The sequence below is a fragment of the Colobus angolensis genome, unplaced genomic scaffold, assembly GCF_000951035.1.
Source record: "Colobus angolensis palliatus isolate OR3802 unplaced genomic scaffold, Cang.pa_1.0 Scaffold81, whole genome shotgun sequence".
Lineage (NCBI taxonomy): Eukaryota > Metazoa > Chordata > Mammalia > Primates > Cercopithecidae > Colobus > Colobus angolensis.
In genome coordinates, this window is record NW_012121932.1 from 2,428,220 (window position 1) to 2,448,732 (window position 20,513).

Below are 20,513 nucleotides of genomic sequence, written 5' to 3' on the forward strand. Positions count from 1 at the left end.
AAAAAAAAAAAAAAAAAAAACCAATAAAGAAAACAAAAACCAAAACCATAAAGTGTTAGTTGGTGATTCTTCAAAATTAGAGAAAAGTGAAATAATTACCCAACCTAACACAATTAAAAATTCCTTTTCAAGGCTGGTAGCTCCTCTAATATAAACCCTTAGGGTTTATACCTTAAAGGGGTCATACAAGCCAGTGAATTCATTTCCATAGCTTGTTTAGAAGCTGCCCAGTGAAGTCCTTAAAAACACTCCTTTTCAGAATTAGTTAAGCCCAGGAATTTGAGGTTGCAGTGAACTATGATTGAGCTACTGCTGTCTAGCCTGGGTGACAGAGCAAGACCCTATCTCAATTTTTTTTTTTAATAGGAAACAAAGAAAAAAAATACTCCTTTCCGTAAACCTGAGGTTAATATTTTGTAAGGGTAATGTGAAAGAGTGAAAAAGCCAGAGAAGAATTTACAATTTCACAAAGCAGTGTCCTCACATTACCTAGTTTTCTAATAAAATCCAAAAGTTCTAGGCAAAAATCCAGATGTTCTAAGAAATCCTCATGGTTAATATTATGAAAACACATATTCCATCTGAGCATGAATTTATTGAACTATCCAAATACATTATCATGGAATTCTGATCAGTGAAATTTAGTATATTTGGTTAAATAATGAAATTTTCTTCGTCACACATGTAGTTTTGAATGTTTACTAGATCAGTTAGGCTTCAGCTTAGTACCCAGTGCTCCCTCATATAGAGGTATAATACAATTTGGGACTTCCCCAGGTAAAATTTTTCCTCTTCTGGCGTATTTACCTTTACTACATTTTTATAGTTTTTCACAGTGTTATAATCATTTGCCATCACATTCTTTACTTAGGAAGCACATATTTGTATGTCTCATATTAAGGACTCAGTTTTCTTGCAATTACATCTTCAAAGTCATTATTGGAAATGTAATTTTTAGTAACCAAACTGTTTGCTTTCCTGTATAACTGAAATTATGACTCATTCAGTGGAGTGCTCAGGGCTTGCTCAATTTAAGAGAATTTTATCATGAAAACATAAATATCTTTAAAAACCATGGCATGTTTCTCCCTGCAACCCTCAAGCAGTTAGTTCAAGTAGAGACCCTCTAGAAAACAGCACCTTGTGTTGACTAAGAGTTTTGCAACCATGTCAAAGGCCAGGTATTAAAATTGCTATTGTTGAGTTGATAACTGAGTAGAAATTTGCCAGGAATTTAACAGATAACAAGGAAAGTACCTGATAAAGAGTGAGATCTGTTGAAGAGCGGTCATTACCACCATCACAATGGCTCAGAAAAATTGCTTTGTTTGGAAAAGGAGGGTTTGTGTGACTGCTAGGGAGATGTTTTATATTCATTGATCATTTGTTTGTTTAGGTGTTTAATGGACACATATTGTATATCAGATACTGTGTTTAGCACTTAGTGACAATAATTGTTCTAGTTCCTGTTCCTGTGAGACAGAATACATGAAATCCAGGAGCAACAATTAAATAGGGAATCTTTTTCTCTTCCTGGTATTTGCTCTGTTTTATAATACAGGAAAATTCTGTAAAGGGTTTAGTCACTCCCTGATTTAACTCGTGACTCTCAGAGAACTCACAACAGAAATAAAGGCCATCTGCATGATTAAATAAGTGGAATTTGACCCAAATGGTTCAGAAGTCTTAGGGACTGTGAACAAACTAAAAAGTTCCTTAACTTTTAGGGTTCAGAATAGATATATAGAAGTATTGTAAAAACATGTGGAGAAAATATTGAGGAGAAAAGTATTCAGTAATGGATAATTACAGCTTCGTGGGGCAGGAAGTAAATTGTACTACATTCCATGAAAAATATTGCAAATTGTTCTAGATTGAGATTTAAAGACAATTTCTAAGAATAACAATTCGGTATACCTATATACTGTTCCATCTTTGTAAACAATGAGTGAGTGATGCCATGTGTTGGTTTTTCTTTCTTTATGATCATCAGACTGCTGCTCTTTTCATGGCAGTTTTCCCAGTTTAAGAACAAGTACCTAGAGGGACATGGACAACTTCTCGAATGCTGAAATTTCAAATCCCCAAATACAAGTTCAAATATCACCTTTGTTGGCATTCTGGTTTTCTGACTCAATGGCATATGAAAAGTTTGGTTTAGTAGGTAAGCTATTGTTTAATACTGAAGTCATATTTCCATTTGTTAAAAAGAAAATAGGATTTATAACATTATTAAAAGGGGTCCTGAGTCCTTAAAGCAGTGAGAAACACCTTATTCAGTTAAATTACTTACCAACAAAATAAGATATACTAAAACAGAAATTAAGATTTTCCCTCCTTCATATTAAGACGGGATAGCTTTAATTAATAAAAGTAAAGTCAAACAAACCCCCCAAAATTAAAATCCATGTTTGATATTTAAGCTAAAATAATTATAGGCCGGTTTAAAGGAATGACCCCCATTTTCTTTAAAATGCAGTTATTTATCTATGTTTATATTCTATAACAGATATGCCATTTTAGAAAATCAGAAGAGGTGTATGGAACTGATAACCTTAGTCTGGAGTGGCTTGGTTATTCTTTAAAACCAGGATATATCTTTTTTTTCTTTACAAATACTTTGTGATTCAGAAAAAACATCACAGAGAAAGAAAATTATATTTAAGGGAGAGGGATGTTGTATGCCCAAGTTCTTTAGCACGAAAAAGGGCCGATGGCTGGGAGCTGCTGGAGAGAGGACAGAGCAAGGTAAGGAGGCCCTTGGTGGAATGGTGCTTGTCTTCAGACCCACATGGTTTCTAGGTGAGAACCTTGAGGAGAAGAGGCACGGCTTGTCCAGTTTAGTGTTTCCTGCCTTAGCTAAGTACTTCCCAGGCAGTATGAGCAAAACAGGTTGGTGGATAAATGATAAGAAGGACAGTAGCTGACATCATAGATGACATGGACCACTGGGTTCAATGAAGGAGCCTGTGTTTTGGAACTATTCAGACACCTGTGTTGAACTCTAGCTCTGCTACCCCTTTCTTGAGTGGTCTGCCATATGTTATTTTCTCTGCTGATATTATGACATCTGTATTTTAAAATGGAATACTTACTGTTGGGATTTCAAGGAGCCAGTACAAACTGGTCTTGCATTCCTGAGTTCCAAACAGACCATGAGAGTGATGGCAATTGGATCATCAGCTTTATTGCTGCAAAAGGAAGCTGGCAATGTGACTTAATTCTGTGGCCACATGGTCTTACTAATAGCCCTGCCCAAAGTCAATGGAAGTGTGAAACATGAGAATGCAACTCCCCTCAACACCTACCCACAGGGCGTTAGGATGAAATGATTTCATTTATGGAGGTAATCCGTAAGTCTTCCTTTTCATCCCACTCTTCCAATCTGATTTTGAATATTCTGTCAATCAGTGGAAATGAGCATATTAACTAGGTTAGGCAGGGTTTACAGGGCCAATTTCTTTTAAGCCTTCTAGGGGTCGGGTGTGGCAGCTCACGCCTATAATCCCAGTACTTTGGGAGGCCAAGGCAGGCAAATCACTTGAGGTTAGGAGTTCGAGACCAGCCTTGCCAACATGGTGAAACCCTGTCTCTACTAAAAATACAAAAATCAGCCGGGCGTGGTGGCAAGTGCCTGTATTCCCAGCTCCTCGGGAAGCTGAGGCAGGAGAATTGCTTAAATCCGGGGGGTGGAAGTTGCAGTGAACCAAAATGCACCACTGCACTCTTGTCTGGGTGACAGACTGAGACTGCATCTCAAAAAAAAAAGTCTCCTACGAGATGCCTGCCATGGCCTCATGGGTTGTTCTGTTGCCTAATCAATGATTCTGTAGAGCCATCTAGGGCTTTCTTAACGCTGGGTAGAGGGACTGTTTCCAGCAAACGTTTAGGAAACCTGCTTTGTGGAGATAATGGTTCCCTAGCAATAATACCAGCCTGAACTTTCCTGAGCTATATTTTTTGTAGTTTAATCTACTGAGTTCCTTACACAAGCATTAAGGACAAGAGATGTGGAGAGAGATCGCACCATCTAGAAAAAGTTGTCATATATCATAAAAGAATGTCAGGATGAGTAGACTTATTTTAACTACTTGGAAAAGTTTATAAGATTCCCAAAACCTTTATACCTCCACACCTCTTTGTTATTTTTATTACCAACTGTATACTGTCCTATTATGATTAGCCAGAAAGTTCTTAAAATGGAAAGGATTTATGTGCACGTTTTTAGTGACAATAAAAAAAAAAAGCAGTGGAGTGAATATTTCTGCCAGGTCAGTGGGGACTTAGGAGGGGAGAGTAGGCTGTAGCATCTTGTAGGCTGCATCTCAGAAGTCTGTGGAAAGAGTAAAAACAGCGTGGCAGGAGCCCTGTCAATAATAAGTCAGTAATAGAAATGACCCTAGGCTTTCTTAGTATGCCAGAGACAGATGAGTAGGTTTCCTGAACATAGCTAGATTGAAATTAATGCTTGTAAAAGTCAAGAAGTTTTTTAAAAAGTATTTCCTAATTTATTCCTAATTTAAAAATAAAACAATTTTTCTTAGCAAGTTATCCTGACATCACAGATATGTTAATTTGGATAAGATTCTTAGGTGAAGTGAATTGATTAATGTGAAAATTAATTCATGAATCTTAGATATCAGCAAGTGAGTAGGATTTGGGAGTTGTTTGACAGTATTTCTTATATGTAGTATTCGTTTTTCCTAAATCATCTGACTGCCAGTATTTCATCTTGAGAGTGGCGATTTAAAAAGGAAAAACATTTGTTCCCTGGGCTTACACTCCACTAAAACTTGTGGGTTGAACATTTTACCCAAATATAGACCTTTTAGTGATTAAGCTAATTTACTCTTTTCAAACTGTGACATCCTGTTTATAAGAAAGAAGACTTATAAAAAGTAATCTGAGCATGAACTAACTCTTCTAAAGTCAACATCTTGGTGAACTTATGTGTTAAATGAGTCACAAATATTTGGATGAAGATTTTTTCTGGTTTTGAAAGAGAAAGTACTTGGGAAAAAATGTCATTTTGGTCTCATTGAAATGAAAACATTTGAAAAACTGAAATTCACTGGTGAGCCTATCATGTAACAGGTTCACACACATATTTCTTAAATCAGTTCTGTGAAGTTTTAGAGCTGTATCCTCCATGGGCCAACTCTTAACCATCACGAGATGCATTTATAATTATTCCCAGAAATGAGTTTTTAATGTTGCACAAAGTAACATTTTTATAATATTTGAAAGTAATATTATTCAGTTTGTAAAATGTGTTCTTAAAATTACTTTTGTCCCAAAAGAAAGCTGAACGATGCCTATTCAAATTGTTTACCTGACAGAAAAATGCTGTCTTTTTATTGACCCTTTATTATTTGAAAATGTCATCATGAGCAACTTAAAATTTAATTTCTCTACAATAATGTTATACTCAGTATTTTATACTTGATTTTAATATATACTTGCAATTTATACTTGATTTTTAATATATAAGTGCAGCTTATTAGCAAAATTTAATTTCTCTACAATAATGTTATATTCAGTATTTTATACTTGATCTTTGATATACGTGCAATTTACTGGCTGAATTTTTGTGAATTGAGCAAATCCACGCTCTTTTAAGCACCTCCAGTCTCTATGCTGTTGGTCCTAAAATCCTTATCTTCTGCCCTGTTCTATTAAGTGTTAGATTTGCATTTAAGGATCTTTTTAGTTATTACCTCAAGCACTTCAAACCTGTCAGTTTTCAGTTTTAATTACTTTTTTAAAAAAGTCAATCTTTCTTCCCCCGTTCAGTTACAATATCACCAAAGACCCACAATGTGGGTCTTTGGTCATCAGAGAGCTCTTCCTCTCACTTATCACAACAAGTAGTTGGCCATCAGTCCTTGATAATTCGGCCTGTAAAATGACTCTTCTTGCCATCTCTGCCCTAACTCAGACACAATAATTTCTTAGCTAATTCAGAACAAAAGCTTCTCATGGGGCTTCCCTGTCAGTTCGTTCTTCTCTGCTACTGGATCTTTCTGTGGAGATAGTCAAACATGTATATATAGGACTTGTCTCCCTAGAGACTTTTACTTATTCTCCATTGAGTTAAGATGAAATCTTTACAATCTGATACAGCCTACTTTTTCTAGATTTCTCTCTTCTGCTTATCTGCTCTTTGGTCAAATGCATGTGGAGATTTATCTGTGACTAAAAGTCATTTGACTATACTATATATTTTCCACACTGTGCTATTCCAAGTTTTGATCCTCATTACTTAAGACTCACTTTCCCATTCTTACTTTCCTTCTTCCAGAAGTAAAAATCATTTCTTCTATGTCCTTTCATAGTACTTTTGTATTCTCTTTGTCATCACACAGTATACCCCATTAAGGTTAACTGTCTATATGAGGATTTCTTGGTCTAAATTATGAATTTTTCAAGAGAGGTACTTGATTTCTTATTTGTGAAAATAAAAACAGTTTCACTCTTGGGACTTAATAAATGCCCCCATATTAATGGGGTACTGAACAAAGAGTGTGTTGAAATGAACCCAGATTCTCATAGGTATAGTTATTGTTCCAAGTGGGTGGAGAAGTTCTTCAAGGATTAGAGTACAAAAAAAAAGAGCCTTGCCTTTTTTTTTTTTTTTTCTTGAGAACTACGGTTTTGTTTTATGACAGTCATGGGAATTTCTCAGAAAAGTCAGAGAGTGATGAATGGTAGTATTACCCTCAAATTTCTATTTGTTCTCATTCGAACCATCAAGTCATTGAATCTGGCATTTGTTAGTGATTCATTTTACTGATGACTTTAAAATATGAACCATCACTGGAGTTGTTCACTTGCTGTTCAGTTTGGCATTAAGTTGATTAGCTAGCATGTATTTATTGGCAATGAGGTAAATATGCTAAGTTAAATACACACCAACAAAAGTGTAATCGCTATCTTCTATTTGTTAAAATAGAGGTGGAAAAAGAAACTTAGTACACATAGAATAATTAAGTACTAGACTGAGATGGATTATATAAATGCAAATGAAACACGAAGCAAGGAAAAATCATGATGATCTGAAGAAGCAATGAAAGGTTTCATTAAGAAAAACTTAACTTGTTCTTGAAAAATAAGGTAAGAATTACATGAATGAAAATGAGAAATTCAAAATGAAGAAAATAATATAAGTCCATTGACAAGAATACTAGATTTCTGTGTTTTGCAAACCAAAATTTAGTTAGTAATTTTAGCAATACCTAGATTGTTTACTTTTAAGAATATGAAGTTATTTTGTTCTACTTTGTTTTGTCTCCAGGTGGATCCGATATTGAATATCTGGACTTCTATAAGCCTGTCGTGTGGTTCTGGATCCTTGTAGGGCTTGCTTACTTTGCTGCTGTCCTGAGCATGATTGGAGATTGGCTCCGAGTGATATCTAAAAAGACAAAAGAAGAGGTGAGAATTAAGAAGTGTGCAAAAACACTTCTATTTAGTTAATTCAATAAAGGTTATTTTAAATTATGTTTACGTTTACATTTAAAATATTTAAACATTTTAAAATGTTAATATTTTCTATTTAGCATGAATTTGCTGTATGAGACTATGAGCAAATATATGAGTTGTAATTTATTCAGTTAGAAAATGTTTCTATGCCAATTGCTGTCTTAGAACTGAGGGCAATTTCTAATGAAAAAGGATGTAACTAAAAACATTTTCTTTGTTATTTCTTTTTCTTTTGTTTTCTTTCTTTTGTTCTCAAGGGCACAAAATAAATTTTATTCTGTAAAGAAAAATATAATAGAAAATATTTGTATCAAGAAATCAGGAGCATGAAATAGTGAATGTTTTAAATAATGTGGAAGGTTTTTTACCTTTAACTTATTTTATTTTTCTTATGTCCATATAAATTTGTACATACACATGTATATATATTCCAAAGCTGTATGAATTATGGCCGTTTTCCCTGTGTATAGATTTTAACAATTTTAAAAGTTGTCAATTTACTTATCTTGTACAACTATACTTATAGAAGTGAACATTAGAATTTTGACCCATGAAATTTTGGAAAATTTGAAATTTAAATATTGATTTTGAAATTCTATTGTTTGGAAATTAAATTTTGATTTCATATTTACATATCCAGGATCACTATTAGTTTGAATGTGACAGGGTGATGTTTTATTATGAAATGTGTATTTCTTGCTTCTGGGTCTTAGTCAACTTTGCTAATTGTTTCAAAGAACAACAAATCTGTAAAACCTGTCCCTATAGTACCTATTGCCTTCCTTTAACCATCTATTCCTAGGCCACAGATACCAGTGTCAGACTCTTTGATGGCTACAAGCGTGAATTCTTTAAGCATACACCCAAAAGAAATAGAATAAGATAGAAAATGATGAAATTAACTTCCCTTTACAAATGTTTTCTTTGAAAATTATCAAGTCATGTAATTTTTTTGTTTTGTTTTTGAGATGAAGTCTCTCTTTGTTGTCCAGGCTGGAGTGCAGTGATATGATCTAAGCTCACTGCAACCTCTGCCTCCCAGGTTCAAGTGATTCTCCCACCTCAGCCTCCTGAGTGTCTGGGACTACAGGCTTGCACCACCATGCCTAGCTATTTTTTTTTTTTTTTTGTATTTTTAGTAGAGACGGGGTTTCACCATGTTGGCCAGGCTGGTCTCAAAGTCCTGACCTTCAAGTGATCTGCCTGCCTCTGCCTCCCAAAGTGCCAGGGCTGCAGGCATGAACCACCATGCCAGGTCAAGTCATATAATTTTTTATTCATACCCAAGGTGCCTATGTGAACTAGCAAGAATGTAAATTATCCATACTTTACTTCAAGGATACTATATTTCCTAATTGGGAATTTACTTATTCAGTATGCATTAGTCTATATCTTATGTTGCATCATCAAATCGAAATATTTTTATTATAAACAAGTCAGTAAGACAATATGCTTGACACTATAATTTAAATTGCATGAAACGCCTTGCTTTGAATAGGACATATTCAATGGATTTGCCTCAACCTTAGGCTCCTTGTATGTGGTGTGCATGTGTGAGTGTGGTGTTTGTGGGGGCAGTAGGGGATGGAAGAGAGAGAGAGAAATATGGTGGATGGTTATTCTTCATATGTACTTCATGTATATTCTGAGATGCTAAGGGAAAAAGTGGAAATCATAGTTAGGGAATGTTTTGGATAACATAGCTAAAAAGAGAACTACTCAAACATCAAGCAATAATTTGGCTTTCAAATGGGTTTGAAAACACATGCACACAAGCATGTATTTCTTAAATAAAATAGACTTGAGCAGAACCTATTTCATACAGTCAGGTAGTTAGGAAAAGTATTGTTTTGCAATACACAAATGCACACATATAATATTATAAATAAACCATGTATTATATACATACACACATACATACACACTTATATCTTAATGTTTTTGTGGTCCACAGTCTAAAAGTTTGAAAGCCACTAAGGCACAGATAGTACAGAGGGAAATTTTATATCTTTATTAATTGATGATATTGGCATACAATATCTGCTTAAATGTTTAAAACTTGTATTATTAAAAAACAGTGCTTTTTGTGATAGGACTAGCTGGGTCAAAGAATTAGCACACTTTTCCAGAGTAATGAGTCTGCTCTAGCTGTTAAAACAAAATATGACAGACTGGGTGGTATAACAACAGACTTTTTTTTTCCTCACAATTCTGGAAGCTAGAAGTCCAAGAAGGTGCTAGCAGGGTTGGTTTCTGGTGAGGCCTCTCTCCTAGACTTGTAGGTGGTGCCTTTCCACTGTGTCCTCATATGGCCTTTTCTCTATGTGCATGCGTGAGAGAGAGCGAGAGATCATGTGAGCATGTACACTCTGGTATATTTTTCACTTCTTAAAAGGACACCAGTCCTATTGTATTAGGGTCCCACTTTCATGACCTCATTCAACCTTAATTACCTTCTTTAAAACCCTGTCTCCAAAGGCAATCACACTGGAACTTAGGGCTTCAACATATGACTTTTGGGGAGACATGAATCAGGCCATAACACCATCTTTTCAAATAAATACAAATTTCTACATAACTGATTTATTCAAAATGAAAATCAAGACTGGGTGTGGTTGCTTAAGCTTGTAATCCCAGCACTTTGGAAGGCTGAGGCAGGCAGATCACCTGAGTCCAGTAGTTTAAGATCGGTCTGACCAACATGGTGAAACTTCATCTCTACTAAAAATACAAAAATTAGCTGGGCATGGGGGTGGGTGCCTGTAGTCCCAGCTACTCAGAAGGGTGAGGCAGGGGAATCCTTTGAACCTGGGAGGCGAAGGTTTCAGTGAGCGGAGATGGCGCTACTGCACTCCAGCCTGGGTAACAGAGCCAGACTCTGTCTCAAACAAACAAACAAACAAAAAACAGGGTTGTGTGCCTGCTTATGAGCGATCTTCATGATTCTCAACTGAAAGTATGAGATGTAGCACTGTGTTTTCATGCTAAACATTGCAGGGCTTTTTTGTTTTGTTTTGTTTTTTGTTTTTTCTTATCACACATCTTTTGGCATCTACCTAATATTCTGGGTAGCATGTGCTGTCTGGTGATTGCATCTGCCGAAAGCTCACCTAAGTCAAGGCTACGACCAAAGCTTTAAGTGAACCATCCGAAGATGCAGCTGCTCTGGAGAGGGGAGCCAGTTGAAATGGAGCTTTCAATTGGAATAGATATGTATATTTTCTGATTTATAATGTAATTTAGGGAACTGCAAAATGGGGTCACGAATTCAACAGAGAATATGAGGAAAGACAGGGAAAGGCCCCTTATAATTTTCAAAATATCATTATGGCCAAAGTTTTTATGAACAGAATACTGTTAAAATTTTGAAAGCAATGGAAAATGATTATTATATAATTTTAGTTTTGCAATAACTCACTAAAGGTATAAATCAATAAAAGCCAACTAAATATAATCTAGTTGTCACCTCTGTGTAGATGAACCAATGCCAGGTGACTACTCAATAGGTATTCCTTACTTTCCATGCCCAAGTCATTCTGGGCACTGTTAGTTTTAAAAACTCCCAAAGTGTTAAGAAACAACAAGGTTATTTCTAGTTTTCAGTTTTGATGAATAAAAACACTAAACATTTTTAATAACTGGGAATCTTCCTCACTAAAAAATTTAACTAGTACAAAGTATAAAAAATACAAAATTAAATATAGCTTCAAATTTTCCAAGTGATAATACTTGGACACATGCTTTCCCTGAATGAAAAGATTTTGGCTAATAACCCCAGTCTTATATTATTTTTTCAAAAACAAATCTGCTTAAACCATATTGGTTTAAGTATGAAAATATAGATCTAGTCGTATGTGCCCTTATTCCATTTCTGTTTTTTATGTTAAAACATATTGTTTCCAGCCAGGCACTGTGGCTAACACCTGTAATCCCAGCACTTTGGGAGGCTGAGGCGGGCGGATCACCAGAGGTCAGGAGTTTGAGACCAGCCTGGCCAACATGGTGAAATCCTGTCTCTATTAAAAATACAAAAATTAGCTGGGCAGGGGGATGGGTGCCTGTAATCCCAGCTACTCCGGAGGCTGAGGCAGTAGAATCGCTTGGACCTGGGAAGGCGGAGGTTCCAGTGAGCCAATATCATGCCACTGCACTCCAGCCTGGGTGACAAAGCAAGACTCTATCTTCAAAAAAATAAAAATAAAATGAAAAATGAAATGAATTATGTTTCCAGTGAAGAATAGTTTTAATGAAATTATGTTTTGTTTTCCGTCAACATGCTGAAATAAAACATGGTCTAGCTAATCCATCTGAAATATTTGAAGAGGAAATGATTTGTTGAAGCATACTATATATTTAAAAGTGCCACATATAATTATAGTTGATCTGCATCAAGGAAAACAATAATGAGTGCAGTAATTTTCCAGTTTTCCACGGAAACATATGCATTTCTGTAAAAGCGTTTGTCTATTTTTTAAGCTCCAGTGGAGGGTAGGCACATGTTTAACAGAAAGAATTGGTAAGTCAACTTATCTTTTTTATGAAACTATGTACTATCTTCTGAGGAAATAATGTTTCCATTTATAAAATAAAGCTTATTTAGATATTCTGGATAATACAATAATACTGCTACCTGAGGGAGGCATAATAGAAATAAGATGTGACCACAAAACTCAGAAGGTAAAATCTGTGCTTGCTTAGGAAGAAAGCATGGAGCAGGGCGTCATTACTACACACAGGCATAACTCAGGTTCCTACTGTTCACATTTCTTGAGCTTGAAAGGGCCTGTGATTTCTACATACTTCTTCTATCGATGCCCATGTGCCAGTGTTTGGGTGTTCCTGTGCACATACGAGATAAACACCACCGTGGCCCACACCATAGCATGCTAGTGTTGTCGGGCCAGGTGGCAATATAGCTGGCCACAGTGAATTGATAGCCAGGCAATGTTTCTCTACCAATATAATTTCCTTAGTCTCTGGAGATGCTTATGCAAATAGAGGCTCTCACTTTAGTAAGCTGGCCTTGTATTGTATGAAAACTACACCCTTTGACTGGACAATGCTAGTGCCAAGAAGCCTTGAAAGACTGTCTCTGAATTTTTATTTCACCCTAATTTTGTGAAGGGCCTGAGAATGTGAAAGAACATAGTTTTGTTTTGTTTTGTTTTCCTAATTACCTGGTGGCAGCATTTGGTCTCCTCCAAATTTCACTCTGGTTGGCAATGACTCTTTCAGGAAAAGAGCTGGTACTTGGAGGCTCTTTGTCTTGGCCAGAGATGAGCAATTAAGAAACAGTTGCAGCCTGGGCCCCGGAAAGTTTGCAGTAGATCACTTTATCATTATTTCTTATGGGAGAAGTGCTTTCAATTTGCAAATGCCATTTGAATAGCTTAGACTTTATTCAGAAAACTTTAGGGAGCCATTGAAGGATTTTAAGTAAGTGGAATGAATGATGTTGGCAACAGTGAGGAAGATGATTTAGTTGCAAACAAAGCTAGATTCAGGAAAATCAACTGGGAGAGTTACTGCAGGTATCCAGATACTATCAAATGAAGGGTCTAGGATAGCAGTGGGATAGAGATGAAAGTTCAGATTTCAAAAATATTTGGGGGATAAAAGGAAGAGAGAATTTAGTGACCCATTAACTGTGCACAATAAAGAGAAAAGGAGAATGACATCCATAATTCTAACTTTGGATAGGATTACAGAATGCTGGAAAATGAGAGATTTTGCAAAAATTGAAACAATGAGATAGTTTTATGTTGGACATGTTATGACTGCAGACGTAACAGACATCCAGATAGTTCAATTTTAGAAAATTGCCTCTGCATGCCTGGAATGTAGGGGAAATTAAAGCTGGGAAGATAGGGCCATCACTACCTGAGAGCTGTGAGTATAGATGAATTCACCTAATGAAGATTTGTAAAGTAAGTCAATAGTGGAGTTAAAAACAACGTGGAGTAATACCTTCACTTAAGGTGTGGGATGTGGAGACTACGGACAGTTTAGCAAACAACGTAGTTAAATTGATTTGTGATTGGGTCTGTTGGAAAGGCAAAGACATCGAGGTTTTGAAGAGAGGAAGATGGTTACAGTGATGGATCATATTGACTAAAGAAAACGGTGAAGCAAATCCAAGGAAAGGCTAACATAATAACATAAAACAGGTGAAAAAAGTAACTAGAATTCCCCATTAGGTTGTGCTCCTGATGCACCACTCTTATAGAAAACCATGTAAATCTTGTTCTCTGGCATGGGTGCAATACAGTAGCTATATCTTAAGATCGTTCCGGCCACATAAAACACAATTTCAAAGGGCAACAGCACAGTGTTTTTATGGAAGTGGGAGCCCTTGGAGCATGACTAATATAAACCCTAGTGAATGGTGCCCTGGGGAATGGAGCCATGGCATGGAGACCAGTTAGGAATTAGAATTATTTAATGTCGAGTTCCTAAATTATTAATTCATTCAAAAACTGCTATTAAGTTCTTACTATGTGATGAGTGCTGTATTGGATGCTGGGAGTAACTCTTCATCTGTGGTAGTTTGAAGTCCATCTCTTTATTGGGAGGATTGTACAGGTGTTGTGTTTGCTTACTGATCTTTCTAATGCTTGCTTTTACTTTTCTTCCTCCAGTGCTGGAAAAAGGAGCTTTGACCAATAGGATTGATTGGAGAACACTTGTTAACATAGCCTGCTTTTACTTTTTTCTTTTCTTTTTATTCTTCCCATCCTCCATCACTCCCTTCCTTTTTTCTTTGATCTTCAGACTATATGTCAGACTTTGTAATTATTGCTTTGATTTCTATGATATTGTAGGGCAGAGGGGGCAATACTGTTTGGTACAATTTTTCTGGCAGTGTTTCTTACTGTTATTGTTCTCTTACTGAGATATTCAAGCAGCTATAAATGACTACTTGAAATTGGACTATGGGCATAGTATTCATTGACCCTAAAACTTCTCAGGTTTATGTCTTACACATGTAACTCTTCTTTGGCTAAAGGATAAGAATAAAATAAAATAGAAGCAGGAAGGGTCATGATGAGCTATTCAAACTAAAGCATACATAAAGGGCCCATCTTCTCTTTCCCGCGGGAAGAGGGGTGCCCTTCACTATGTGATGGGGAAAAGATCAGAGCAATCAGATTTTGAGGTTCATCTGCTGGTCAATGTTGGCTCTGCCTAATTATGCAAAGGAGAAAGTTCTTTCTTTCTCCAGTCACAGTCTGAGTTCAGCAAGTTATTGTCTATTTAGTAAATAGGCAATTGGAGAGGAGAATAAAACAAGGCAAGAATTAAATTATGCTTGAAGGCAACATTTACTGCCAGAAACCCAGACATGTCTGATTTCTAAGTGAATTGTATGAGCAGTCATTTCTGCAGAACCGAGACCCCAAATTATGTCTCTGTATAGCCTCAGTATTATGTTGCATGCTATGAACCTTTGTGGTTCTAACTTCAGGGAGGCCTTAATAAGTCAAAATGTGTACTAAAAATGAAATAGGGTTTGAGGAGGTTCAGAAATGGAAACACTTCTCTTCTAGAACACATTTTAAGTTATTTCCCTTTTAATACTAAGTGAGATAGTCATGTACAATGCACAGCTGTCAAATAATAATGGCTAATAAGGAAGCGGAAACACACAGAGGTACAGTGACTTGGGAAAGGTTGTACAGCTGGTAAAGTGGAAGAATCAATAATGAACTCAGATAGCCTGACTCCATGGCCCAGCCTTTTAACGTTTTAGCTATGCTGCTTCCCAATTGCTCACAATGTTTCTTACCTGTTGTTGTTATTGTTTATTTCTGCCTCTGCCTTCTTATCTCACTTCTTCCCATCCTTCCCCATTCTTCTCTTCCCTCCTTCCCTTTCCTCTTCCTCTCTCTTTCCCTCTCCTTCTTTCCTCTTTTTGCCTTATGTGGGTAATATTGACTCATCAGAAACATGTGCCCAAGGCTTACCCATCTGTTACTGTGTAACTACAGAGAAGAGCTTTGCGTATTTCATTTGGTTACTAATTATTTATGGTATAGATCAGTGAAATCTTGAAACCTAAAATTTTTACGTTCTTTCAAGTGAAAAGAAGTGATTTGTATGATTTCTGAAAAGTGAGTGGGTTTTGAGGCCAACAAAACTGAGATTTAATTCTATCTCAACTATTTACTAGCTCTGCAAACATCACCAAAATATCTAATCTCTTTTGAATCTGTATTTATTTTCTGATAAAATTAAGGTATGGTATCTCCTTTATGAGTTTGCTGTGAAGATGTGGTGAGGAGTGTATGTGATGTGGCTGAATGCTTACTGAATGTTTGTTTCTTTCCACATGGGTTTCTGAATAAATTAATATCAAATTATCTCAAATCAAATAATTTTATAAAGTTCTAAGACTATATGTATATAATATCATCATATATTGAGCTATGTAGAGCATAAAATATCATGAGTGCTTATAGGTCTAAACATTTTACCTGGTTGAAATAATAAGTAAACACAAAAGAGACGATAAACAAACAAACAAAAACTATTGAGGGTGTCTGTATTACTAGAATTTGATCACAAAACCAGAGTCCAAAATAGCCTAGTAAAAAAATGAATATAGAAATTTCAAATATGTTGAATATTCTATGAACTTTTAACAGACTAATTTCTACATTAAATGTTCCTAAAATCTACCCAGATCCTCGTTTTTTTGTTTTCTTTTTTTTTCTTGAATTAGACCCACAAATTTTCTAGTGTCTTGTTGTCTCAATTGAGGTAGAACCTGTCTGGATTCTTCCTTTTATTAAACCAAGAGGCAATAGCTCAATTGTTTTCTTAAAAAATAAAAATGTGCAGGAAGATTACTTTTGTTTTCTTCCTTTTTTAAAAAAATTTTAGGTTGAATTCTCAGTACAAATGGTAACTTTTTTTTCTTTTTGATTATATATTTCACAGAGTGTCATCTGGTAATGGAGGTTCAGAATAATTTTTTTCTATTCCTTTGTAAATAATAGGAAAATAAGTTAATAGTTTCCGCCTCAAAGCTCCTTATAAGTAATTTCATTTTCTTTAGCTAGAGAGCACATTATGAGGATTTAGTGCATCAAGATACAGTATTATTTTTCTTTTTTGACTATTTTGAGACTGTTATCTGTTTTGAGAAATTGTGTTAGGAAAAGTGGCCACCATGAACTTGGCTTTCAAAATTGTTTTTGGACTTTCTTCAGCAAACCAAAGTATTGCACTTGCCTGTATTCAGAGCTAAAAAAATCACATTTTACAAAAAGCAAACTATGTTTGCTGAGAACAGAAGAAACTGTGTTTTCAAACATGGATCAAAATGAACTTGGTTTTAGCTCCTCTTTAAGATGGCTTTTTCTAAATGAATATTAGCTTGTGATTGGTTGGCACCGAGAGTCGGGGGGGCATTTTGAATAATCAAATCAGGGATTGTTTAATCATCTTTTGCAACAAAGCATGATGATTTGTTTAGCGCTCAGTGGATGACACCCTAATTGTAACAAGAGAATTTAGCTCTTCCTGCCTCAAACTTGATTTGAACCAAAAGAACGGCTTCTAATAAATGATGCACGTGCATGTGTGTACACGCACATGTGTGCACACGCACATGTGTGCCCATGTGTGCAGGTGCACACACATAAAATCTCTTATTTCAAAACAAGATAGAATGTCTTATTCTTTCTCCAGCAAAAGTGCTAGTCATCAGTATTGATCATGAAATATTTTCATTTGACTCTTTCCGGATACATATTAGGATTGCACTTCCTCTTCTTTTCTTTCTTTCTTTTCTTTTTCTTTTTCTTTTTTTTTTTTTTTGAGACAGAGCCTCGCCTTGTCGCCCAGGCTGGAGTGCAGTGGCGTGATCTCAGCTCACTGCAAACTCCGCCTCCCGGGTTCACGCCACTCTCCTGCCTCAGCCTCCTGAGTAGCTGGGACTACAGGCGCCCACCACCATTCCCGGCTAATTATTTTGAATTTTTAGTAGAGACAGGGTTTCACCATGTTAGCCATGATGGTCTCGATCTCCTGACCTCGTGATCCACCCATCTCAGCCTCCCAAAGTGCTGGGATTACAAGCATGATCCACTGCGCCCGGCCCTACTTCCTCGTCCTTTTTGTGTTTGGTGCCATATAAACAGATCTGGCCAAGGATTTGTGGGCAGAATTCATGTGAGTGAATGGGAGAAAATTTTTTATTTTATTTATTTATTTATTTATTTATTTTTGAGACAGAGCTGGAGTGCAGTGACACAATCTCAGCTCACTGCAACCTCTACCTCCCAGGTTCAAGTGATTCTTCTACCTCAGCCTCCTGAGTAGCTGGGACTACAGGCACACACCACTACGCCTGTCTAATTTTTGTATTTTTAGTAGAGACAGGGTTTAACCATATTGGCCAGACTGGTCTCGAACTCCTGACCTCGTAATTCGTCTGCCTCGGCCTCCCAAAGAAGTGCTGGGATCACCTGGCCAGGAAGGTTTAATTGCATCTGTGAGTGCCTCAAGATCCTCTTGCCCTCTAGCACAATTACCATAGGAGATCATGGATGCCATGTCAGCCTGGGTCCCTGAGTAACTATACTGAGCAGATCCCCTTGCTGACTTGTGGATATTTAACCAGAACAAGCAATTAACCTTTGTTGCTTTAAGCTACTAAGATGAAGGGGTTATTCATTCTATATTATAACCTTTGCTATCCTGATTGATTTGATAACACACCGTAATCATTATTTCTCTAATTCAAGGACAGAATTACAATGATAATATTATTATTTTAATAATACCACTGTTTAAGGAAAAAGTTAAAATAATAATTTTGGAGATTTAGACTTCATATGCCATGTTTATATTTGGTAAGTTTTACATTAGCTTCCAAATCTCTGACAGGCTTAGGTGTGTTATCTACATTATCTTACTTAAGATTCACTAGTAGTTTTAGTAAAACTGAAGCATCAAGGTAAGAGTTCAAGTAAAATAGAGCAACCTGCCTTTTAACTCTTCATGGGCTGTAAATTCCAGAGACCAGGTCCTATAAAAAGGCAGTTTCTGCTCTCAGCCTTACTGTTATCCCTGTTTCTGATTCTGTATACACATACAAGATTGAGTCCAGTGATGCTGAATCTGTTTTGTATGTAAATTTCCATAAGAAGAAATATTGAACTGAATGTGTTTTCATAAAATCAATGCATAATATCAAAGCATTCAGACATGGAAGAGTAGAATAATCTTATATAATATTACTTTTGAAATTTATTAAGTTGAACTGTGTGAAATTATTGACATTCAGCTGTTTTTGACCTTAAAAATCACAGTCTCACTTGATTCAATGTAATATTCTAAGGAAATATATTTGAAAATCATATTTACAAGTACTATGAAATCTATTCACTAGATTATAACCTTTACATTAGGCAAAATCATATTTGGCCACACATCTATGTTATATTTTCTTTATTCATTAGTTAACAAAAACTTTCCAAAATCCTATTCTGATTACATACAGACTATGGAATAATTATTGCATCTCAGCTTAACAGACCAATGTGTTGCACTTGCATGTTACACAGATCTCTACCTTTTAGATTTGTCATGTGTCCCTCTAAGACTATCACTCCAGTTTTCCGTCTTCTTTGTTCACATGGGCGCATCATAACTGCTTCTGCTGCTGAAGCTCTCTCTGGGGCCATGACACTGTAATAATGATAATGATTCCTCACTTTATTCCCTATAACACAGTTAATATAAGGCTGAAACAGATTATAACTTTATAGAAGTCCTACAGATAATTTAAGGGAATTACAGAGCAGAAAATAAAAACTTCATGCTTGTTGATCAGACAGTGCTGCTTCTAGAATCTCTTGGCTATCTTCTTAAAGAACCACCTCTTGGCCATTTCACTTCTCAATCTTTATAGGGCTCTGCTTACCACTCCAGACAAATTCGTTCTATTGGATATCCCCTCCCCTGTGGTACAGAGGCCACACTAGCAGAAGACCAGTTGACACAATGATAATGTATATGCAAATATACTCTCCCCCAAATGGAGATAGCTTTTTAAATCAGGGATCCCCAACCTCTGGGCTGAAGACCAGTACTGGTCCATGTTCTGTTAGGAACCAGGCCGCACAGCAGGAGGTGAATGGTGGGTGAGTGAGCATTACTGCCTGAGATCTGCCTCCTGTCAGATCAGTGGCAGCATTAGATTCTCACAGCAGCGGGAACCCTATTGTGAACTGTGCGCATGAGAGATCTACGCTGCACACTCCGTATGAGAATCTAATGCCGGCTGTTCTGAGATGGAAGTGTTTCATCCTGAAACCATTCCCCCAACTCTGCCGGTGGAAAAATTGTCCTCCATGAAACTGGCCCCCGGTGCCAACAAGATTGGGGACTGCTGTTTTAAATGATTAACTGTGACACTGGCTGTCTTAGTCTGAAGCACATGCATTTGAATTGTTTCCTCATGTAAGGTTGTTCCCAGGAATGGTGGACAGGTACTTGACTTACATGTCTGTGAGTAAACAAGCAAATAAATAAACAAATATGCTCAGCAAAGTAGTCACTTTCATAATGAAGGAGGTTTTACTACACTGATACATTCTAGCTCCCATTCAGCATATCAAGTTACTTTGGATTCCTAAAATGTCTGGTTTTTCACCTTTAATTGAACAGCAACAGAAGCATATGAAAAAAAAGTTAAATAACACTGATCATTAGAGAAATGCAAATCAGAAGCACAATTAGATACTATTTCATACCAGTCAGAATGGCTATTATTGAAAAGTCAAAAAACAACAGATATTGGTGAAGTTGTGGAGAAAAAGGAACACTTACACACCGTTGGTTGGATTGTAAATTCATTTAATCATTGTGGAAAGCAGTGTGGAAATTCCTCAAAGAGCTAAAAGCAGAACTACCATTTGACCCAGCAATCCCATTACTGGCGGTATATACCTAGAGGAATGTAAATCATTCTGTTATAAAAACACATGCATGTGAATGTTCATTGCAACACTATTCACAAT

General features: G+C 36.3%; 1 protein-coding gene across 3 annotated transcripts in view; it reads left to right on the top strand.

The window, feature by feature from the left end:
* KCNK2 (potassium channel, two pore domain subfamily K, member 2) overlaps positions 1–20,513 on the top strand; it is a 251,022-nt gene that overhangs the window by 195,500 nt on the left and 35,009 nt on the right. For all 3 annotated transcript variants that reach the window (XM_011929417.1, XM_011929416.1, XM_011929418.1), the window contains exon 6: positions 7,295–7,434. In XM_011929417.1, coding sequence (XP_011784807.1) covers positions 7,295–7,434 — 140 coding nt within the window. The remainder of the gene's footprint in view (positions 1–7,294; positions 7,435–20,513) is intronic.